The sequence below is a fragment of the Chrysochloris asiatica genome, unplaced genomic scaffold (genome assembly GCF_000296735.1).
Source record: "Chrysochloris asiatica unplaced genomic scaffold, ChrAsi1.0 scaffold00212, whole genome shotgun sequence".
In the NCBI taxonomy this organism is placed as follows: Eukaryota; Metazoa; Chordata; class Mammalia; order Afrosoricida; family Chrysochloridae; genus Chrysochloris; species Chrysochloris asiatica.
In genome coordinates this window covers 4,455,666-4,481,372 of record NW_006408730.1, presented here as the reverse complement: position 1 = coordinate 4,481,372, position 25,707 = coordinate 4,455,666, and the positions used below count along the sequence as shown (strand labels likewise).

The 25,707-nt window shown below is 36.0% G+C and overlaps 1 protein-coding gene across 4 annotated transcripts in view; it reads left to right on the top strand.

The window, feature by feature from the left end:
* Positions 1 to 25,707, top strand: part of ERBB4 (v-erb-b2 avian erythroblastic leukemia viral oncogene homolog 4) — a 1,604,115-nt gene that overhangs the window by 1,193,516 nt on the left and 384,892 nt on the right. For all 4 annotated transcript variants that reach the window (XM_006872745.1, XM_006872748.1, XM_006872746.1 and 1 more), the window contains exon 17: positions 20,976 to 21,108. In XM_006872745.1, coding sequence (XP_006872807.1) covers positions 20,976 to 21,108 — 133 coding nt within the window. The remainder of the gene's footprint in view (positions 1 to 20,975; positions 21,109 to 25,707) is intronic.

The window sequence follows — 25,707 nt, the reverse complement described above, 5'->3', positions numbered from 1 at the left end:
ATGTGTGTGTGTGTGTGTGTGTGTCAGGTATGCTATATTATTGTGTTTGGCAAGCATATAAAAATGATGATCACCATCACAATTTTATAAGTGAGGAAACAGATAGTACTTAAGCAATTTACAAAATATCACTAGCTTAGTAAATGACAAACCCAAGATTTGAGTTCAGGTTTCTATGTTTCTAAAGCCTGCATTTTTCCTCCTTTGTTTTATACTTGGCTTGATTCCCAAGTGAAAGAAGAATACGGAGCAATTATAACAATAAAGAAAAGTGAATATTTTATATCCTACTATAACTATAAGACCCCATTGTCTTTTCCTTTGTACTTTTACCTATTAAGCCTTCACACCATGGGTCTAAAATTCTTAGGCTCACACAGAATATTTAGTCATCCAGCATTGTTTGTTTAAAATAAAGCAATACCATAATCTAAGCATTGCTGTTGCTATGTGGTGAGGAGCCATCAAATCTGTTCTAATTTATAGCAACCCTGTGGACAACTGAATGAAACACTGCCCAGTCTTGCACCATCTGTACACCACATTTGTAACTGTTAAGTTGGAGCCCATTGTTGTAGCCACTCTGTCAATCCATCTTGCTGAGGCTCTTCCTCTTTTTAGTTAACTCATCACTTTACCAGGTATGATGTCTTTTTCCATGGACTGGTCCCTTCTGATAGAATGTTCAACGTCTCCCCATCCATACTTTTAAAGAACTTTTTGGCTCTGCTTCTTTCAAGACAGATATATTTGTTTTTCTGGCTGTCGGTGGTACTTTTTGAGTCCTGGTGTGGCAATGCAGAATAATGCACTGGACCGCAAGGTCAGTTTGAACCCCAAGGTTTGCAGTTCAAATGCATCAGTCATTCCTCAGAAACCCTACACAGGGTCCCTATGAGTCACACTGATACCACAACACTTAACAACGACTGTGGTACTTTGAATATTCTTCTCCAGCACCACAATTCAAATGCATCAATTCTTCTCCAGTGTTCTTTTTTCTTTGTCTAGTGTTGACATGCATAAGAGGAGATTGAAAGTACCATGGCGATGATCAGGCACACCTTAATACTTAAGATGACATCTTTGCTTTGTAACACTTTAAAGAGATTTTTTGCAGCATATTTGCCCAATGCAATGTATCATTTGTTTTCTTGACTGTTGCTTCCATGCATATTGGTTGTGTATCCAACAAAAATAATCTTTGACAACTCAGTATTGCCTCTGTTTATCATATTGCTTGTTTGTCTAGTTGTGAAGATTCTTTTTTCCTTTATATTGAGTTGGAATCCATGCTGAAGCTCTGTTCTTTGGTCTTTATCAGTAAGTCCACTTCACTTTTCCTGAAACATTGTTTTTCTTCATATAGTTCAGCTTCTTGGATTATTTGCTCAATATACAGATTGAATAAATATGGTGAAAGAATACAGCAGTGGGCACACACCTTTCCTCATTTTAAACCCTTCAGTATCTCTTGTTCTGTTCGAATGACTGTCTTTTGTTCCCATACCTCCTTTTAAAAACTAAGGAAAGAAAAAGTAGAATTCACTAGCTTATGGTTAATGTTGGAGTCCTGATGTGGCCCTGTGGGCTAATGTGTCTGACTGCAAAGTCATTTGAGCTGCAAGGTCGGTGGTTCAAGATCACCACTTGCTCCTTAGATACCCTATATAGGGTCACTGTGGGTCGGAATCGACTCGTCAGCACTTAGAAAACAATGGTTAATGTTCCCCAGTCATATTTTAGATATTTGTTTCTCTTCTTCCTGTTTATTTATGTTTTATTATTTAGTGTTATTTAAAGTGAAATTTCCAATTATAAAGTTTCAAATTAGATGCTCAGTGTATTCAATATGTAGATGTATCTATATGTATGTTTATTTTCCATACATTTGGCCATATCCAAATAAATATTCAATAATAATGGCTTTGTTTTCAGACATGAAAACATACTATACACATTGTTCAACAACTTTTTTTTTTTAATTTATTTATACAGGTTTTCATTCCAGTAGATATAACACTTTCCTTTCAAAGTTGCTTATTCCTTAGTATTAAGGGACTACCAATCCCCTATTGAATGGAGTCCTGGTGTGGCACTGTAGGATAATGCACTGGATCCAAAGGTCAGTTTAAGCTGCAAGGTCAGCAGTTCAAACTCAGCAGCCTCTCCTAGGAAATCCTATGCAGGGTTGCTATGAGTTGGAATCGACTTGACAACACTTAACACAACAACAATTCCCTATTGAAGGATAGTTAAGCTGTTACTAATGTTAAGCCTTTTAAAACTTAAAAGAATAAATGAACTTTATATACATTTTTATTCCTGGCATTATAAAAATAATGTTCTAGCTATCAACTATACCATATGGAAAATATTCAATTTTAATATTCAAATTTGCTACTAATTATTATTTTTAAAAAATGTTTTTTTATGAATTATGTGATAGTTTACATGGGAGAACATTAATTTTACATTCATCCTATCGTATATCATTTCATTGCCATGGTTACAATCCCCTCCATGCATCATCAACCCTGCAAGCCTGCCCCCCAGTCATCAGCACACAGACCCTCTCCCTCTCTGGGTCTAAAGTCCCCAGCTGCTCCATCTCTCCATGTCATCATCTCTGCCTCCATCTCTGGTATCACTGCTTCTCCGGGTAGGGTCCCGCTCTCTGGCTCTCTGCTTTTCTCCCTTGATGGTCCCAGGGACCTCGCTCCTAGACTACAAAGTTTAACACTCCCCTGCTTGCTAGAAAACATCTACCTTTACATTTCCAACCCTCACAATCAGCCCTGATAACAATTATTCACCATTGTATCACAAGAGACCTATCTGCATTTCCTTTCATCAGCCCGGCCTAGACAGATTGTATACTACTCAGTGGAGATTCTACCTTCCTCCACGCCCTCTGGATCTAGGCTCCCTCTTGAAATCTTGTAAGCCAGTCACTTCTTGCCTATGAAGCCCTCCATTTTGGGTAGCCAATGTCCAAGTTGCCCATCCCTGTCTACTCTGTGTATGGAGAGGGTGGGAATGATCCTTCCTGTAAAGACTTGTTCCCTCTTTTGAGCTACTGCATCCATGGCTTTAGGTCAAGTTCATCAAATTGTATCAGATTACTCTTTTTTTTTCCTCTTCTTTCTTCTTCTAGTTGTGCTCTGATCATCCAGTCATTGAAGCCAGGCCAAGTGGGTATTATCTGCTAGTGCTGCTAGTGTGGGTGTTCTTGTGCATATGCCCTCTCTCTCCTCTTATCAGTTGGACACTTCACTCTCCACTCTAGTCCTCTGTGGCCATGTCATTGACTCTGGGCCCAAGAGTCCCAGGTCTTGCAACACTGCTGGCCAACCAGGGCTCCATCCGGATTCACAGGAATCTATTGAATATTGTAGGGCTTAGCTCGCAGCTTCATTGTTTTTCTCTCACTTTCCCTTTTCGGTGACCAACGTGGTCACAAATTAGAGCATGTATTCCATTGAGTCTTAGTCTTAGAAGGGGTTTGCTCTGAGGGGACCTGACCACTTGCCTTGATGTCTCCTGGGTGAGCAACTTGCTTGTTCTTGTAGTACTTATCGGTCTGCCATTATTGTTTTGTATTTTTCCTGTTGGGCTTTCTTTCAAGAAGTCTCTTATGTTCTTCTAACCATTCCAGGCTGGTGTGTTTGTCCTTTCAAGTAGAAATTTCCCACCTCTGAAGATTCTAGATGCTGTTCAGGGTTCCACCTATGGTCTTATGTAATGCAGAGATTCTGCAGGAAGCCTCCTTCACTAGACGTTGTAGCCCCATTTTAGGTATTACAATCAGTTATAGGCAGAAGACGGATTTACAAGCTTTCTATGGTGGTATTTCTGGCTGTTCCTTTCTCTCTCCCTCCAGTGTCTATTTTATAATGGTATGCCAGGGAAACCAAGATTCAAAAGACAGCTAAGCATTTTAACATTATTTCCGCTCTTTTGCCCATTCAAACCATGTCTCAATCCCTGTATCCCAAAGTCCTGTTTTTCAAAGATTGTGCATACATTATTATTTACTTCTTTCCCACTTAGCCCATGCAAACCTGCCTAATTGTTCTCCCATCCACTTTGTTTTTCTCTTCCCCTCACACTTCTTGTATATTGCCCCCCTCTCTAGCACCCAAACTATCCTGTGTCTATTCCCTACACTGAGTTCCACTTTCCCTTCCCTCCCCTCAACCCCACCTCCCACATCCTAGTAGCCAGCAGCCCACCCCCCCTTTAGTATGGGTTCTTTTCCTTGATCTTTTACAGTAGTGGTCCTATGCAGTATTTCTCCTTTGTGACTGACTAATTTCACTCAATATAATGTCCTCATGGTTCATCCATGTTATGTGGTGGCTTGCAACTTCCTTGTTATTCTTCAAGGTAGCATAATATTCCATTGTGTGTATGTACCATGGTTTGTTTATCCATTCTTCAGTTGATGGGCACTTTGGCTGTCTCCATCTTTTTGTTATTGAAAATAGTGCTGCTATGAACATTGGTGTGCATATATCTACTTGTGTTATGGCTTGTATTTCTTGTGGGTATAAAAACCAAGTACAGGAATTGCTGGATCATAAGGTATTTCTATTTGCAACCTTCTGAGGAAGTGCCATATTGCTTTCCAGGGAGCTTGGATCATTTTGCCATCCCACCAGCAATGCAGGAGTGTCCCAGTCTCTCCACATCCCTGCCAGCATTTATTGTCCTCTACTTTTTTTTATCTTTGCTGTTATTGCTGGTGTGAGGTGATAGCTCATTGTTGTTTTGATCTGCATCTCTCTATTGTCTGGTGATCCTGAACATTTCTTCATATGTTTATTGGCTGCCTGGATCTCTTCCTTGGTGAAGTGTCTGTTCATGTCCTGTGCCTATTTTTTAATTGGGTTATTTGTCTTTTTCTTGTAGAGGTGTTGTAGTTTCCTATATATTTTTAAAATGAGTCTCTTGTCTGATGTCATTGCAAAATATTTTTTCCCATTTTGTGGGTTCCCTTTTTACTCTTGTGGTGAAGTCTTCTGATGCACATAATTGTTTAATTTTTAGTATGTTCCACTCATTTATTTTGTCTACTTTTGTTTGTGTCATTTTCAAAATGTTTGGTAGTCTGTGTATTCCCTGAATTAGTGCCCTCACATTTGTCCCTATTTTTTCATTGATGGCCTTCAAAATTCTGGGATTCACATTTAGTTCTTTAATCTATGTTGAGTTGGTTTTTGTATAAAATGTGAGGTGAAGGTCTTTCAATCTTTTGTATATAGCTTTCCAGTTCTGCCAACACCATATATTGTAGAGACTATCACCTCCCCCATGTGATATATTTAAGTATTTTGTCAAAAATCAGTTGGCTGTATGTAGGTGGGTTAATTTCTGGATTCTTGATTTTGTTCCATTGATCTATGTATCTTTCATTGTACCAGTACCAAGCTGTTTTGACCACTGTAGCCATGTAGTAAATTTTGAAGTCGGGGAGTGAGAGGCCTCCAATCTAATTCTTCTTCTTAATCAGTGCTTTGCTTATCCTGAGTCTCTTTCCTTTTCATATAAAGTTTGTAATTGTTTTTTCCATGTCTTTGAAGAATGTTGTTGGAATCTGGATTGGGATTGCATTATATGTGTAAATTGCTTTGGGCAGTAATAACATTTTCACAATGTTAAGTCTTCTTATCTAGGAGCATGGTACATTCTTCCATTTTTGTAGGCCTCTTTTGGTTTCTTATTATAGTGTTTTGTAGTTTTCTTTATATAAGTCCTTTGTTTCTACTCATTTTTTTTACATCAATTAGGAAACTAAACAATTATAGAAATAAAAATATGTCTGTCACAACTTTGTCTCATAAAAATATGTGTGTATATGTATGTGTATATATTTATAAATAATTTCATAACTGATCATTTTTGTATACTTTATAAAATTATATAAAGGTGTCCTGATGGCTATAGGCTCACTGCTAACCAAAGGTTGGTAGTTGGAACCCATCCAGTGCCTCCAAAGGAAAAAGATCTGTCCATTTTGTCCTAAAATTTACAGTCTAGAGATCCCTATGGGGCTCTTTTTCTCTTTCAAACAGGGTCTCTTTACATTAAAATCTACTCAATAGCATCTAGTAACAACAATAAAATTAGACAAGTCTTTTCAAACTATGGCTTAAGTTTTTCACTGAGAGTTCCCATGGATTACATGAATTGCAAGTTTTTTCTAAAAGGTTTATTGCTTTCTTTATGATGCTACCCCTCATGTTATAGTGTGTAGTTGATTGATAAATTAATTAACCCTTTTTTCAAAGTTTGTTCATTTTTCTATATTCCTAAGGTTTTAGGACTCCTAAGTGAATGGCTATACATATATTGATCTTCATTATTTCAATAGTTCATACTGATACTATATAGTTGTAAAATAATTAATAATCAAAACTTAAAGATTGTCTTAGCAAGTCATAGCCAATTCAGTGTAAACTAATATTAGCTTCCTTAGAAGAGGTTCTCCCTCTCTCTCCCTTTTCTTATTACTATGAACGTTGTTACCCGTTACTGATGGAATTGGTCAATGTTCAACCATTTAAAGAGGCAGCATGTAATCAAGAAACAACAGTATTGAAAACAGAAGTCCAAGCTGTGTTGAAAGCATTAACAGAAGACAAGACACCATGAATTGATGGAATACCAATTGGAATGTTTCAACAAACTGATGAGGCACTGAAAGTACGCACTAGTCAACTTGGTCAGTAGACTACAAGAAAAGCTTGTTTTTGCACAGTCCAAAGATAAGTGATCCTACAGAATGCAGAAATTATTGAACAGTATCACACACAAGTGAAATACAGCTGAAGATAATTTAAAAAATGGCTACAACCGTAAATAGACAGGGAGCTGCCAGAAATTCAAGCGAAAAAAGAAGACATTGCTAATGTCAGATGGATCTTGTCTGAAAGCAGAGAATATAAGAAGGATGTTTACTTGTGTTTTATTGACTATGCACAGACATTCAACTCCATGGGTCGTAACAAACTATGAATAATATTTTGAAGAAAAGTAATACCATAACTTTTCACTGTGATCATGAGGAACCTCTCTGTAGCCCAAGAGGCAGTCATTTGAACAGGGCAAGGAGACACTGAATGGTTAAAATTAGGGAAGGTATCAGGGTTGTATCCTTTCACTATACTTATTCAATGGATATACCGAGGAGATATTCTGAGAAGTTGGACTATATGAAGAGTACATCATCAGCATTAGAGGAAACAGCTAGTTAACAGCCTGAAATATGCAGCTGGAATATCCTTGCTTGCTGAAAGTGTAGAGGACTTGAGGTATTTACTGATGAAGAATACAGCCTTCAGTATGGATTACAACTCAGTATAAAGAAAACAAAAATACAACTGAACCAATAGACAGCATCATGAGAAACAGAGGAAATAATGAAAATTTCAAGGATTTTATTTTATTTGGATCCACAGTCATGGAAGTAGAAGTCAAGAAAACAGAAGACATATTAGATTGGGTCAATCTACTGCATGAGACCTTATTCAAATATTAAAGAGCAAAGATGTCACTTGGAGGACTAAGGTGCAAGTGACTCAAGCCCTGGTATTTTCAGTTGCCTTATCTGCATGTGAAAGTGAAACAATAAATAAGGAAAACTGGACAAGAATTAATGAGTTTGAATGTTGGTGTTGTTGAAGAATATTGAAAGCACCCTGGACTGCTAGAAAAACAAACAATATGTTTGGAAGAAATATAGACAGAATGCTCTTAGATGTGAGGATGGTAAGACTTTGTCTAAAGTGCTTTGGACTTGTTATCAGGAGAGAGCAATCCCTGAAGAAGGACATCGTGCTTGGCAAAGCAAAGGGTCAGTTGAAAAGGAACACACTCCAATGAGATGGGTTGACACAGAGGATGTAACAATAGGATCAAGCATAACATAACAATTATAAGGCTGGGGCAGAACTGAACAGTGTTTCTTTTTGTTGAGCATGGGACCACTCTGAGTGGAAACTGACTTGATGTCTCCTAACATCAACAGTAATAGATAGCTGGCATGAATTTTGCAAGTTGATGTTCATTACATATTATCATAAGTTCACAGTAATGGTCTTTAAATTGATTGGGTTTTTTTAATGTTTGACTATTTTGTAAATAGGTAAAATATTAGTTTACTTAAGGATCTAGTATATATCCAAGGAAATATTATAGTGTTTTACAGCATCTAACTCTGCTACAGATAGTGAAGTTAGGGCACATTAGCTGCTGTCTCTTGCTTGACTCTGAGGTGCTGGTACTTTGTTGGTAAAATCCTTGTCTTCCATGTAGGAGACCTGAAGTCTTGGTTTGGTTTCTGGCTACCATGGATTTTTCAACAGTGGATTGAATATTGTCATGATGTTGAACAGATTTCGGTGGAATTTCCAGACTAAGACTAGGAAGAAAGGCTTGGTGATCTATTCAAGACAACAATTGGAGTTGTACATGAAACACTCATGAGTCAGGAGCCATCTGAAAGGAAGCTAACAACGTGCTATCTTCTCTTATAAACCTAAGCAAAATTGAAGTTTTCAGAAACTCAACTGTTATGATTGTAAGATCAGTCATTTTCATAAATAATATCCCAAATGGGAAAACTGGTGTTGTTAAGTGCCCTCAAGTCGGTTCTGAGGTTCTGACTCACAATGATCCTGGATAGGTTTTATAAAGAGTCGGTGGTGAATTCGAACTGCCAACCTTGCTGTTCAAACTGACCTTGAGGTCTACTCCTTATCCTACAGTGCTAAACTAGGACTCCAAATGGAAACATAAGCATATGTAATTGAAAATAAATAAATAAATGCTGAGAAAAGGAAAGTTTATAGCTATAAACCAGTCAATGAACTTGAATGTTTGTCCCCATATTATTTTCAGTTGCTTCCTAATGACCATTTGCAGAACAAAGAGATTTTAAAATGTTCTCTTCTGACTGTCCATAGTAATAGATAACATTTGAAATAGCTGGATATTAATAAGTATACATCATTTCAACAATAAAGAAGACAAGCAATAGATTGAAACTTAATACTTTTGCTAGAAATGAAGCCTATTTCAGGTAGCTGTGTTTCGCCCCATCATCATAACAATGATTTATTTTGCATGTAAATGAAATGGTTTCAGGCAAAGTGTAAAGTTGTCTTGCTATTATATTATTTTAACTTTGTTTGAATTGGCTTAGGTTTGCTGTTTTGTTCTTTGTTTTTCTTCTCTGACTTTATCTGGTAGTCCTGAATCTGTTTTCAGCATCTGCAGAATTATAACATCTAAGCCACAGCTTTGGAGAAGAAAAAAGAAAAAAAAAAAAAAAAAAAGGTTTTCCCCATAATTACATATGTGCTCTAATTAAGGATTGGGCGTTCATATAACTTTAAAAAGGAGTTATATTACTAAACATTGTTATTAAATTCTTTAGAAGTGTTTTCATGGTCTTTGTCACAATAAACCACCCTCTAGAATATAAAAAGTAACCCAATCTATGTTTAAAAACAGTATTTAAAGTGGGGTGCAATGACCAAAAAGCCTTTGTGACAAAGGCGTGTTTGTCTTCTCTCCAAGTCCTTTGTCGAATTTTGGAAAACAGAATAGACAGAAACAGCCTTGCCCTCATTTTTTTTTTTTCTTGGGTACTTTCTCTCCCTCTCTCTCTCTCTCTCTTTTTTTTTTTTTTCTCATTTTTTTTCCTTGGGTTACTTCCAATGGGCAGAGAAATGAGAGAAATTTTATATTTGTGTTTTGTCCAGTTAATGCTAATGAAGAATTCTGGTGTTCTCATGTTTTCCATATTGATCTTATAGTACAATATTTGCTTGAGATGAGTAAAGTCAAAAAACATTTTACTGTTTGTGAACTTTATCAGTATCTGAAAATGAATTGCAATCAACATGCCTTCCATTAGAACATATTTCAATTGCACAATTCAGAAACTGCATATCCGAAGAACTTAACAAGCATCTACACACTGGAAATGCATAAGCCTCCTCTTCCCTGCTCAGTCTGCTCCCATGCCCCCATAAATGAGTCTATTGAAAACTGATACAGTTTAAGCCTAGTGAGTGTCCAAACGTGTGTGCTAACAAGTAGACAAAATGGAATCATTATGTCTGTTAAAAGTGAGCTGGGAAGGAAAAAGCCTTGCTTTCTTCTCCAGTTTTTAAAAATATGATTTTCTGAAAATAATGCATTTGGCCATTAAAATGCAAAAAAAAAAAAAAAAGGGAAAATTGGAAAATCTGGATAGAATTGACTTTTCAGTCCCAACTTGGCTACAACTTAAAAAAAGATATGTTTTCTGGGTAGAGTTCATTTTAGGACCCTATTTGGCTACAAGTAAAAAAAAAAACAAAAAACATTTTTTTCATTCTTAAACATAATTGGTGTTTTACTAGTTACGGAACAGGAAATGTAGATGTAAGATAGCTGTTGATGTAGATTCCGTGGAAAAGTATTCTGAGGGTCAAAATCTATGTGAATTTCTTGACTTTTTGTTTGGTAGAAAGATGGAGGCTGCAGCTTCAAGCCTTATGACCAAGGACAGAAAAACTCCAGAAGTTGTTCTATTCCTCAGAATGCAAGGCCTTTCCAGAATCTTTCTATGTAGAACTTTTCTTTCAACTTGTTGGCTAGAAATTTGTTGTAAGATCACACATGATGCAGAGAGCCTGAGGAAGTTACTTTGTAGCTTTTTTGAAAACCTCTGGATTGGAAGGTGTCTGGAGGAAAAAAGATAAGGAGTGACTACTGGGCTGGGCTAGGCAATCAATGATTTTGACACAGCGTAGTTTGGATAGGCAACAAACTTAATACGCAGAGAGGCCTCAACTACCTCTTCCAAATTATCTGTTTCATTAGTGATATTATATGATCGATATAAAAATAATAGGAACATCAGAAGTTGCAGGGTTCATGTGCTTTTAAGAATCGATTTAAGATTGTGGACAAACTATTTATTCAATTATTTATCTATACAGTGATTATTTACTCATTTCTTTTCATGAGTCAATAAACTAGCTGCAAAAAATATTTATTTCCTATTAAACTATTCCAGCACTTAAAGGACTTATATCTGCAATTAAAAAAAAATAAAAATGCTATTATTTTATGTATAAGCTGATTATCTACATATAGGTATTTCCTTCCTGGTAGATATTTGAAATGCACACATTACTCATGAAAATAAGACCCTTAAAATAGCAACATAGTTCTAGAATTTCTCAATGAACCAAACTAAACTAGAAGCCATAGGATATGAAAGACAAAATTTTACAGATTAGGAGCAAGGAAATGTTTGTGCTCAAGAGGATAGATCATATCTAAGTATAGAGGGAAAGAGAAATAATGAGCAAAGGCCTAGTCATGTGTTTTCAGGCTTTTTGCTAGTTTAAATAGACATGGAATATAGAAGCAAAAAGAAAAAAAAATTATCATTTGCCAAAATAGAAGACACTCAGGATGGAATAGGCAATACGTTTAATTATTGTTATTTGTGGAGTTGAGGGAGGGAAATGATAAAAAGTTTATTTTGATAATGAGAAATTTGAGATATTAGATATCTAAGTGGAGACACTGAGTAGGAAATTGTGTATGTCTGGACTGAAGATCCAAATTTAGTTACCATTATAAATAAAGAGACTGATCATATCATATCTATCATATCTAGGGAGTAAGTATAAAACAAGAGGTTCAGAGACCCTGTGTTTAGAGCTGAAGGAGTTAAGGAGAAAAATAGCAAAAATGGCAAAACATGAATATCCAGAGAGCAAAGACTAGAAAAAGTGTTGTGATAGATATCTAAAGAAGATAGTATTTTAAGAAAGGGAAAAGTGACTATATGCTAATGATTGTTGTTGTTGTTGTTAAGTGCTGTTGAGTCACTTCTGATCCATAGTGACCCCTATGTAGGATTTCTGAGGAGTGGCTGATGAGCTTGAACCATTGACTTTGTGGATCAAACGACCACCGATTAAAATCAGGCCTGAGAAATGACTGTCTCATTTGACAGTAATTGGTGGCCTTGACAAGATGGGATTCAGTGCTGAGGGACTGACTCAAACTGTGAGGGGAATTAATTTAAGAACCAAAGGAGCAAAAGTGAAGTAAGCAATTGTAGAAAATGATTTAAAAGAGTATTGTAGTGAAAAGTAGTAGGAAAAAAAAAAAAAAACAGGAGAGAATTAAGGCACTTTTGGAAAGTTGTGGCATTTTTGTTTTGTAATACTGAGCATGTTGCAATTTGCTTGTATGCTGATGGAAAAGTTCTGGTACCAGTAATGATGGCACCAGTTAGAAGTAGGTTGTTAGACATAAAGAACTTTGGACCCCAATCCTGCCCTCCTGAATCTAAATTTACATTTTTGAAGATCTTAAATTGACTCATGTTAACATTAAGAAACATGAATACAATGTAAATTGTTGTACCAATATCTGTAAATCAGTAAAATCAGTTGGTATTCAATGCAAAATTAAAGGATTGGTCTTAGAAGCACAATGTATCCATTGTAATAGGAAAAAAGCTGTATGCATCCCAATTAAGCTCTGCTGGTGCAGTGGATTAAGCATTGTGTTAGTAACTAAAAGGCTGGGAGTTCAAATCCACCAGCTGCCACGTGAGAGAATGATGAGGCCATCTGTGCCTGTAAAGACACCGTACAGGAAAGCCCTACTCATCATATATGGTGGTGATCAGTCAGAATCAGCTCAGCAGAAGTGGATTTGACTTGGAGGTTTTGTTAAATGACTTCAAGTTGATATGAAACATAGTGACCGTATGTACAACAAAATGAAACACTGTCCGTTCCCTCACCATTATAACCGCTCCTATGCTTGAGCACTAATTCATTTACAACATTAGTAGAAATTCATAGGTGGGTTCTAAACAGATGTCCTTAGGATGAAGTACTTATGAAAAGGTTTGCCTCACAATCAAACCAAAAGGAGTATATACTGCTCTGAAAATTGTAAAAACAGAAGATGAAGACATTGCCTATAAAGACAAAGAAGGAATTGAAATTAAACTATTAATAATTCTCCTTAGAAGCTGATCCTACAGATACAAGAATCCATATATTTATGTGTTTGCTTAATGAATATGTTGAGTATAAAATGATTTTGTAATACTGTGTTACTGAGTAAACTGATATTTATATATTGAAAATAAAATGGAAAAATGTGATTTATCCTGATACATGAAGATAAGCCAAAAAACATTCATATCTGCTTAGGAAGATATAGGGCAAATAAATCCATTTGCTTCAACAGTTATGTATTTGGTCAAATTTAAGATGTAAAAAGGGGACCTCAAACCTCAAATTCTAATCAAAGGAACTAGACATAATGTAAAACCTGTACCTGTCAGCTGATGTCTACCGCAGTATTTGACCCAGATCACTTTCATTTGCTCAAAAAGAAAGATGTGTCATATTTTATAGAGCTGGCAGAATTCTAGGTCAGAATTTAAGCACAATTTACAAGAGGAAAAAATTGTTAATGTGACTCTCCTTGCCCTAGGCAGTAACCCATAAAATGTCTGCTGGGAGAACGTCAACATTTCCAAGTGTTTTAAGGTCTCTTGTTTCAAATCTGAACTGCTTTTGGGAGTACAGTAGCTGTGTAGTAGGCACTATTATAATAATGATAGATGCAGCTGGTCTTTGCCTTTCTTAAAAGAAATCAGTTGTTTATTCAAAGCCAAAATAAAACAAAATCCTCTTTGCTGTTTTCTCATTAAGAAAATAAAATGAAGCTGTTGCTGTTGTTAAGTGCCATCGAGTCGGTTCCGACCCTTTGGGACCCTGTGTAGGGTTTCCGAGGTGCTGCTGGTGAGCATGAACCGCCGACCTTGCAGTTCAAACGGTTTTGCAGTCTGGCGCATTAACCCACAGCGCCACACCAGAATAATGTCATTTAAAAGCATTAATAAAATCAAAGGGTATAAAGGATTTGCTGAACTTGAACATAGTAATGTAGATAAAATGATAGTGTACTGAGAATTAAACTAGTAACATATTTCTAAAGCACAGAGTATGGTAGACTATTTGATGATCTCATCCTTATAAGTTTTAAGCCTACACTTGACATTGAAATGCCCTGTATTCTATCCTTTAAGGGGTACAAACAGTTTTTAATGGAAAGCCAAATAAACTAGGAAATAAGACTCCTATTACAGACAGGGGATTACAGAGTATTACGGGTTCCTTGTGTTTGACCCTTCTTATCTTGTGAGTAGTGTCATATTTGAGATTCCTACAGACCCCTCTGCCTCTCAGACTGTAAAAAAACACTTGCTTTCAGAATCATAGCTTAGTTGGAAACAGCCAGTATTATTCCCAGGAGGGATATACACATACAGCAATTTAAATAGCTATCTCTCCTTCATCAAAGGTATCACAGAAAGCAAAATATTTTATTTACTGCCTTTAGGCATCAGCTCTTAGAAAACCAGAGTATCTATTCTACACCTGCAAATATTTAAGAATCCTCAAATTGAGGAGGTAGGCAATTGTATAAGTATAAATATATAGTAACTTTTCTGATCAACTTAGTTTTGTGGAACATACCGTTAACTATAAGAAGCATAATGGTAATTAAGTATCTCAGAGAAATTAGCCTATAAGAAATAGAAGAAAATATGCAAAAATACTTGGATTGTAAACCTGGACAGGGAATGTTGTTGTTGTTGTTAAGTGCCGTTGAGTCGGGTCCGACCCATAGCGACCCTGTACAGGGTTTCCGAGGGTGTAAATCTTTACGGGAGTAGAAAGCCTCATCTTTCTCCCGCGGAGCAGCTGGTAGTTTCGAACCGCTGACGTTAAGGTTCGCAGCCCTATTCGTAACCACTAGTAAAGGGAAATCTTGATTGGGAAAATGTAAAGTAAACATTCAAGAAAAAAGAAAGAACATTATTATATGAAAGTAAACTTTTAGACAATAATTATTTTTTTCTTTATTTTTCTGAAATTTAATTTAATAGCCTTTTATTCCACAAGTATAAATACATTATAGAAAATTAGACAACATGTAGTCACAAAAATTAGAGAATCATGTTCCTATGACTCAGTAACAAGTGATGTAATGTCTTTAGTATATTACTCCTGAGCTTTTATATTTGTATAGATGGATATATTTTTTAAACATGTTTATATCCTATCATTTTATAGAGAAATACTTTTAGTTTGTGGTTCACACCCTTTTATGACAGGAAACATTCTTCTCTTCTATCACTCAAATAATAATAGACTGACTTCTCAAATTGTCCCCAAAACATCTCTTTAGTGAGTAGGGTCCAGTTCAGGACTGGTCATCCCAGAAGATCACTATATCTATTAATTCTTCTTAATCTATATCAGCACATTTTTTATGACACTTACCTATTAAAATGAGTATACAATTCTTTCATAGAATATTCCCATTGCTAACTTGATTTATTTCGCCCTTTGTGGTTAATGATTTATTTCCAAGAGTAGTGCAATCTAATGGTATATAAAGAATTTGGCCTATTCAAATAACATATATATATGTATATGTATCTGTATATATGTGGTTTTTGGAAGCAGAACTTAAAGATCTGTATCTCTTCAGGTTGTTTGTGCTTCTATAATTCTTGTAGAAGAAAAAGTATAGAAACCCAAACCAAACAAAGAAACTGTGAGAAAAATATTAAAAGTAAATGCTAACTAGAAAGCTATAAACGTTGCTTTGTTTTACCTTTTTTGACTGGTTTATTTTTTATTTTTCCAATCATTATGAATAGTGAAGACATGATCATTGATCTCCATTTGAATTAGATGAAATTACTAGAGATACAGGGGTCTTGTTTTTAATTCTATTGAAGATTTTTATTTTTGGTGGATAACAAACAAAACCAAGATGGAACATTTTCTTTTAATTTACAGTGACATGAACATACAGTTTCAGAAATGTATACAACTTTGTTTTGGAAAACAAATAAGCAGAGAAAGTTTAGAATCTGATACAAATTTATAATTAACAAAATATTACACACTATTCTCAATAATAAATGTTATCCATAAATTAAAAAGAAACAAAACTAAATTGAGACAACCAAAATACCATCCTTTCTATAGAAGTAGCTTTTCAGGGATAGACACAGTTGAGCTGAAAATTATACCTTAGAGTTGAAAACCTAAAATATTTTCTAAAATACACATTTAAGTGGCATACTCCAAAGTATGATCTTATATACAAAAATACATCACAATGATGTGTTTGTGTCCATAGTATAGTTTAATATTTTTAGCTTAGATTTTTATAACTTTCAAAATCCAATTTAGGAAAATCTTGTTGAATTATAGCAACATTTCAGTATACACTGAGCTGTCAGTAAGCAATATTTAGGAGGAACAGGGTTTTATATAAAATTTAAGGTTTTATATAAAAATGTAAGAATCATACTCTTTAAAAGATATGACTTCATTTATGGAAAGAGTTACACAGCTTTTTATTTCAAATGCTCTTTAAATCTTTAATATTTTATTTAGGATCATATACTATCATTATTTCTCAGGTGTCTGAGTAAAAGTTTATTTTGCAAGAGCAAGTAATTATGTTTCTAAGAGAATGTAGCTGCATAGTCAGAACCACTTCTTTTATAAATAGGGATATAGGATATAGAATAAGATATAAAATGCTTTATGGGAAGCATGGGGATGCAGGGAATTCTTTTCTGGTTCTTATGTCTATTGTGGCTTCATGATTAAATATTTATTAAGTAATATATTGGTGTTTTGCCCTGAGCTATTTACTTGACATGTGAAATTAATATATGACAGGATCCTACCACAGAAAGTTCATATACAATACCAGAACAAGAAGGTAAAACCACAAATATAATTGTTCAAGTAGAGTTTAAAACTTTACCTTAGAAAATAGTTAAGTGATCAGCTTCAAAATTATGTCTTAGCTAATTGGAGAATCACTTTAAGAAATAAAAATCTACAGTACCTTCTAATCTCTCCTCCCTTTTTGATGTTATTTATGCCTTTTATATAATATATAATGAGAGGATTCTACCTCTCATTATATATCACATAAAAGGTGTAAAAAACTCCATTTTCACCTCACTTGTCATACTGTGATGGCTAGTGTGTTGCTGTGGTGCTGGAAGCTATACCACTGGTATTTTAAATATTGGCAGGGTCACTCATGGTTGACAAGTTTCCAAGGAGCTTCCAGACTAAGACATACTAGGCTGAAGAGGCACAGCACTTCTTAATGGTTAGTTACTGAAAACCTTATGAGCAGCAGCAGAATGTTGTTTGATATAGTACCAGGAGATGAGTCCCTCAGGTTGAAAGACACTCAAAATACACCTGGGCAAGAGCTGCCTCTTCAAAGTTGACATGATTGGGATAAAATATTCAAGACCTTCATTTGCAGATGGAGCACAATTCAAATTGAGAAGAAACAGCTACAAATATCCATTAATAATTGGAACATACTTGCACCAAATATTAAACTAGGAAAATAGGAAAGCATCAAAAATGAAATAGAGCAAAGATCAACATCATAAGTATTAATGAGCAGAAATGGACATGCATTGACCATTTTGAATCCCACAATCATGATTTACTATGCTAAGATTGGAAAATTGAAAAGGAATGGCTTTGCATTCATTGTCAAAAAGAATTTCAAGATCTGTCTTGAAGTACAACACTGTCTGTGACAGGATAATATCTATACACTTACAAAGAAGACCAGGTAACACCACTATTATTCAAATTTCTTCATCACCCACTAAAACTAGTGATGGTGGTATTGAAGAACTCTACCATCTTCCAGTTTGAAATTGATAAAACAGGCTATAAAGATGCATTGCTGATGATTGGAATGTAAAAATTGAAAACATAGAGGTAGAATGCAGTTGAAAATATGACACTGGTGAGAGAAACAATCCTAGAGATCCATGATAGAATTTTGTGAGACCAATGAGTTATTTATTTAAAATAACTTCATTATTCAATGTAACAGGTAACTATACACATAGACTTTACCAGATGAAATGCATAGGAATCAACTGATTACATCTGTGGGAAAAGATGGTGGAAAAGCTCAATATTATCTGCTGAAATAAAGACAGGCCAACTGTGGAAAAACGAATTGCGCATACCCAAGTTCAGGCTGAAGTTGAAGAAAATTGAACAAATCCACAAGAGCCAAAATTTGGCCTTGACTATTATATTCCATCTAAATTTGGAGACCATCTTAAGAAGAGAGTTGATGCATTAGACACTAATGACTGATGACCAGAAGAGTTGTGGTATGACATCAAGACCATCATACAAGAAGAAAACAAAAGGTCAGTAAAAAGACAGGAAAGAAAGAAAATATCAAAATGGATATCAAAAGACACTCTGAAACATGTTTCTGAGTGTAGAGAAGGTAAAGCAAATGGAAGAAATGAGGAACTAAGAGAGCGGAACAGAATATTTCAAAGGGCAGTTCGAGAAGACAAATTCAAGTATTATGTTGAAATGTGCAAAGACCTGGAATTAGAAAACTGAAAGAGAAGAATATGCTCAGTATTTCTCAAGCTAAAAGAACTGAAGAAAAAATTCAAGTCTCGACTTGAAATATTGGAGGATCCTATGGAAAAATATTGAATAATGCAGGAAACATCAAAAGAAGAAAGGAATACAAGAGTCAGTATACTAAAAAGAATTGATCAGGGCTCAACCATTTCAAGAGCTAGAATATGACGAAGAATGACAGTGTTGAAAGAAGAAGTCCAACTTGTTCTAAAGGCACTGCTAGAAAAACAAAGCTCCAGGAATTGATGGAATACACATTTGATAGGTTTAAATAAATTGATGCATTGCTGGAGGATCTCACTTGTCTATGACAAGAAATTTGGAAGACAGCTATATAACCAACATATTTGAAAAAATCCATATATGTGCTCATTCCAAAGAAAGTGGTACCCAATGGAATGCAGAAATCATCTAATATTAATATCACATGCAAGTAAATGATCCTGAAGATAATTCATAAACGGTTGTTGCAGTATAATGACTGTGAGCTACCAGATTTCAAGATAGAGTCACAAGAGGGTATGGAACCAGTGATATCATTGCAGATAGCAGATGGGTCTTGGGTGAAAGCAGGGAATACCAGCAGTATGTCCATTTGTGCTTTATTGACTGTGCAAAGGCATTTAACTGTGTGGATCATAACAAACTTGACTGTGCTCATGAGGATCCTGTACAAATAACAAGAGGCAGTCATTTGACCAGAACAAGGATATGCTGAATGGTTTAAAATCAAGAGAGGTGTGTGCCAGGTTAGTTTTGTTTTTCACCATACTTATTCAAGATAATCAGAGAAACTTGATCTTATAATGAAGAGCATGACATCAGAATTAGAGGAAGATTCATTAACAACCTGCAATATATGGATGACACAGCCTTGCTTGCTGGATGGGAAAAGGACTTGAAATATTTACTTGGAGATCAAAGTTCATAACTTCAGTATGAATTGTGCCTCAACATAAAAGAAACAAAAGATCCTCACGACTTGACCAATAAGTAATCTTAGTAAATGGAAGATTGAAGTTGTCAAAGACCTAGTTTTGCTTGGTTCCACAATCAGCATTCTTGGAAGAAGTGGTTAAGAAACCAAAAGATGTATTGTATTTGGCAGATCTGCTGCTAAAGACTTCTTGAAAGTGTTCAAGAGCAAATATGTCACCTTCAGGACTAAAGAGCAACTGGGACAAGCCATGGCATGTTCAGTCACCTTATGTGCATATGAATGTTGGACAATGAATAAGGAAGACCACCAAATGATTGAGACATTTGAGTTAAGATGTTGGAGAAGAATATTAAAAGTACCATGGGCTGCCAGAATAACAGACAGATCTGTCTTGGAAGAGATGCAGCCAGGGTGCTCCCTAAAGGCAAGGATGCTTAGACTTTGTCAGAAGAGCTGAGTCCCTGGAGAACTACATGCTTGGGGAAGTGGAGGGTCAGTGAAAAAGATGGATGAACACTGTGGCAATCACAATGGGCTCAAACATAACCACAATGGTAAGTATGGTGCAGGACTGAGCAGTGATTCATTCTTTGTGTATAGGGTCACTGTAAGTTGGAACTGACCAGATGGCAACTAACAAGGACAATGAGAGAATCTGTTTTATGAGTATATGGCATACCTTTGGGTTTGATCGCTAATTTTGTCTTCATTATTCAGAAGATAGGTCTCACTCATTTTTTTGCCTGCCCTTTCTCCTGCTAGAACTGCCCTTATCAGTTTTAGATAGCAGTAGTCTCAGTAACAATGCACTCTGCTACTCTAGAGGTGTGAGGGTTAGGTCTCTACACCACTCAGTTTTATTTCTGAGCAATTGTTCTCAACTAAGGTCAGTTTTGGCAGCCACTGTTAGGCCTAGAAAAGGAGAGGACTACTACATCTAGTTGATGGAGGACAGGGATGCTGCTACAATGCACACAGGTCAGTCCTGCACAAGAGCTAAGTAGTTACCCCAAAATGTCAACAGTGCCACTGTTGAGGAAATCTACTTAAGGAAAATTCCTTAACTTCCAACCAAATCACAAGTTTAAAATGCAGAAAAGATTTGATGTCATAACAATATTATTAAAACGTTTTTTCATATATTAAGTTTGAAATATAAATTAAAACAATCAACCATGCACCCTTATCAACATGGTGATATATATTCTACATTCTGTTACTAAATTCTACATCTCAGTTCATGGTGTAGCACTTTATCCTAAAAGATTAGGTTTATGTGCATGCATTTTTGTTTTGTTTTTAAAGTGCTTACTATGAAAAAGTTTTTTCACAGCCATAATACATTTTTTTAAATTTGTGTTCCTCTTAACTGACTATATTTGTGATATATGGATAATGTCATATAGAACTGTACTTTCCTGTGCCTCTCTTCCTTCATAAATGCTTCTCATTCTGGTTGGCAGAACTCCCCTGATTGCAGCAGGGGTCATTGGTGGGCTCTTCATACTGGTCATCATGGGCCTGACATTTGCAGTTTACGTTAGAAGGAAAAGCATCAAAAAGAAAAGAGCCTTGAGAAGATTCCTGGAAACAGAGGTAAGATGTCTGTTTCATCTCTTCATGTATTTAAAGATTTTTATAAAGTTTATAAAGTCAACATGAGATTCAATTTTTAAATTCAAGTGACAATTATGTTCAGTCACCTGCTGAGAGGTTGTATTTTATAATATTTTAAGTTGACAAAAAATCAACGTCCATAGTAAAAGTAGTCAAATCGGAGTCTTCACATTGAGGGTAGAGGTGTTGTTGCTGTTAGGTGTCATCGAGTCAGTACCGACCCATAGCAACCTTATGCACAGCAGAACGAAACACTGCCCAATCCTGGGCCAATCTCACTACTGTTGCCACGCTTGAGTCCATCGATACTGCCACTTGGCCAATCCATCTCATTGGGGGTCTTCCTCTTTTTTTCTGACCCTCCACCTTTCCAAACATGATATCCTTCTCTAGCGACTGGTCTCTCCTAACAATATGTCTGAAGTATGAGAGACAAAGTTTGGCCATCTTGGCCTCCAAGGAGCACTCTGGCTGCACTTCTTCCAAAACAGATCTATTGGTTCTTTTGGCAGTCCATGGCACTTTCAATTTTCTCCTCGAACACCATAAGTAAAAAGCATCAATTCTTCTACGGTGTTCCTTATTCACTGTCCAGCTTTCGCATGCATATGAGGCTATTGAAAATACCATTGAAGGTAGAGGGGAGGCATCATATTATCCTTTTGGGAGAGAGTTTTTTTTTTTTTTTTTTTTTTTTTTAGGAGAACTGTTCTCATTGACAAACTCTGGAAGAGGATACCTCAGTAGTGGTAGAACTAGAAAACATTAAAATGAATTTGAATTTTACTCATTCAAATAAAGTCAGATAGGCAAGCAATGTATGCTTTAATTAGGGTCATTAAATTAAAAGCCAATAATCTCATTATGCCAGTAGTGAAAGACTGAGCTTCAAGGATGAAGCTTAGTGTTGTAATCATACAGACCTTACAACACAATTTATGATCTACATTTAATGTTATGCATGATAGGCATTATGAATATGGTAATTACCCATAAATTATTATAATTTCTTTTATATTACCAAACTGAGTTCTTTAGCATGCATACTGTGCATTTCCACTGATGCATTCTACATGTGACAGGGAAAAATAATTACAACCTATTGTGTATTGCAATGTTTCTGGACCCCAGTCCTTCTTCTTCCTGCTGATATATAACATGTAACTGTCGGAAGAATTCAGAACCAGTCTGCTCTAGGCTTTAGTCTCACTGGATTTGCTTTTATAGAAATTTGGCAATTCCTATAATTGTCAGTTTGACCATCTAACTTTTCCCCATAAAATCAACAGGAATGGAAAGGTCCATTCATGTATAGTTACATAACCAAAATACTAAGGAGCTCTGGTAGCGTAGTGGTTACGAATTGGGCTGCAAACCGCAAGGTCAGCAGTTCAAAACTACCAGCTGTTCTGTGGGAGAAAGATGAGGCTTTCTGCTCCTATAAAGATTTACAGCCTCCGAAACGCTGTACAGGTTCACTATAAGTCAGAAACGACTCCATGGCAGATAACAACAACAACCTAAAATACTTTCTAAGAATTGGAGTTTTGTAAAATTGGTAAGTGGCTATGTTATCAATGGTGATGGTGGGTAGTGTGGACTCCAAGTTGGTTCCAACTCATAGTAGCACTGTCTAGGGTTTCCAAGGCTGTAATTCTTTATGAGAGCAGAAGACCTCATCTTTCTCCCACAGAGCGACTTGTCGACTCATACTGCTACCTTTGTAGTTAGCAGTCCAGCTCATATTTTATTACGCTACCAGGGCCCCTCACGTTATCAATAGTTATGTTAAATGATAGAAAGTTTAGTCAATTGCATGTGTGGAGAACACAGCAATAATGTATACTTGAATTGGATCAAACTTGATTTATAAAGATCGGTTTGATCATTTTCAACCTTTCATATGTATCTACATGACAAAGTCAAAAAGTATCGATACAAGGGTTGCAGTTCATACATGCATGAGTGTTGCAAGCAAAATGTACTTACACATTTTTCTACAATCAGTGGATGGCTGTAGAACACTTGTCTTAGTCTCATTGGGATACATTTGATTGTATCCTAATGGGTGTGTATATATATATATGTATATATATATATACACCTTTTGTGTCTTAGGAAGAAATGAGGTCAGGGCTAATAACAAATTTTTTAACAAAATTCAAGTGAACATCTTACCAAATCAGTGAATCTTTGCAAAAAAATCACAGAGTTGATTTTCCAAATAAAACAACAGAAATGTCAGAAAAAATTCAGAGATGAGTCAAGTGAGGGAAGGCTGTCAACCTTGATGAATGAAGAAAATGTGGCTGAAGTGTAGGAACTGGTGAAAGTCTGTAGAATTACCATTGATGGGACAGCTACTGAAGCTGTGATTTTACATTGTTGGGCATTTCTATATTGATTGCAGCAAGCTTTTTGCTCCATGAATGGACAAAACTTTGTGTAAAGATCATTTAACTCAGAGATGATCTTTCTATCAGTCTTTGCAGCAAGGTCAAAGTTAATGAAGACAGTTTTATTCTAACTGTTCTATGCCATCAAATCAGTTCTGACTCAAGGTGACCCTGTATAGGTTTCTAAGAGCAGCTGCGGTTTGTTGTTTGCTGTTACAAGTGACCTTGTATAGAGTTTCTGAGGAGTGGCTGGTGAGCCTGAACCACTGACCTTGTGGTTCAAACTGACTTTGCAGTCCAACTCATTAACCCACAGAACCATATCAGGATTCCAAGAGAGGTTGCTATGCCAGTGACATTCAAAGCAGAAAGGTCAGCTCAGAAAATTATGGTGACTGATTTGAGGTATTACAAAGAAATAATCTCAATAGACTTTCTCAAAGGAAACAGGGTTGACATAGAATTTACCATAAAGAAGCTTGAATAAAAATGAAAACTGCAATGGTGAGAAACAGGTCAGGAAAGTTGCCTGGAGGAATTGTTTTCCATCACTGCAATGCCCCTGCTCATTTTTTTAGGGTAGCAAGGGCTGTCCTACCTTAGCTCATCGAGCTTTCAGCCTTGACCGTGCCCTGTTGGACTTCTATTTTGTTCCTGAAACTCAATTTCAAAGGAACACAATTTGAGTCCCTCAAGTAATTCTTTGGGGAAGAGTTAGAGATGGAAACAGCACCTTCAGAAGGGCATAGACTTAGATGGAGTATATGTTGAGAAACCACAGCTTCACATTTTGGTATTTTTTTTAAATAAAATTTTATTGGCATTGTGGAAATACATTTTTTCTTAACTTACTCTCATATATAAAAAATTTGGACAGTAATAGCTGTGTATATTTTTTATTTGACTGGGACGCTAGATGCAGAGAGAATCCTCTCTCATGACCAGCTCAGGACAGTCAGTAAGAGAACTCTGTAAAGTGAAGTACAGTTGGAGAGCTAGGGAAGACTTGGGATGCCAGAGCAGAACAAAGTCAAGAGAAATTCTGTCCATTTGCTATGTGCAGAAAAAGCTCATTGCTGTACAAAGAGATGTTTGTTTTCTGTGGGGAACTATTGTTATATTTTTAGAATTTGCTTTCTAAGAATGTTATCCTTCAAGTTGGATTTTATTACTAAATACATTTTGATTGGTTTTATAAGTAGATACTATATTTTTTATATATAGTTATTGTTTAGCACTAAATTATTATACATTTTGCTGTTGCTATGTGTCATTGAGTCACTTCTGACTCATAGTGATCCTGTACAGGGTTTCCAAGTAGTGGCTGGTGGGTTTGAACCACCGACCTTGTGGTTCCAAGCTAGTTTTGCAGTCCAGTGCTCATCCTACAGTGCCATATCACTCTATTTTTAGAGGCTGAAAATTATAATATCCATATCTTTAAGCAAATAGTTAACATTTACTACCACCTTCTAAACAGAACAGGAATTTATAAATAGGATGAGTCAATTAACATTCTTAAATGTGGAAACTGGAAAATTTCCTCAGCGGTGAATTATTATTAATATTTTTTTAATGAGAATGTGTTGTTGATATGTACTTAAAGTTGATTCATTTTTCCCAGAATAGGTCTTGCTCCACTAATTTCTCTTCTTCTTACTTGCATAAAAGTAGAAAAGATATGTTTTCAATATGCATTTATTGACGTACACTGTAAGTCAATGCTTTTATTCCAAAGTGGGTTCATGAAGCGTGATTCTATCCCCTAAACAGTGACAGATTCCACACCTATAATTTGCCACGTAGTACTCCATAGTTTTCCAACCGTGTTATCTCGTTTCATCTTTAAACACCACTCTAAGCTAGTAATTGCTCTGCCTACTGCATAGATAAGGAGCCCTGGTGGCATAGTGGATTAATCATAAGACTGCTAACCAAAAAGTTGATAGTTCTAACACACCATCCACTCCACAGGAGAAATATGAGGCAGTATACTCCAGTAAAAATTTATAGCCTTTGAAACCCTATGGAGCAGGGCTGATCTGATTATAGGTCAGATGAATTGGAATCAACTCTCAGGCAGTGACACTGATTGCATTGATGGGGAGTAAAGGGAAAAGGAGCAAGGGGCTGTAGCTTGCTCTCTAAGTCTGTGTGTGGCAGCAGCACTGGTGTACGTACT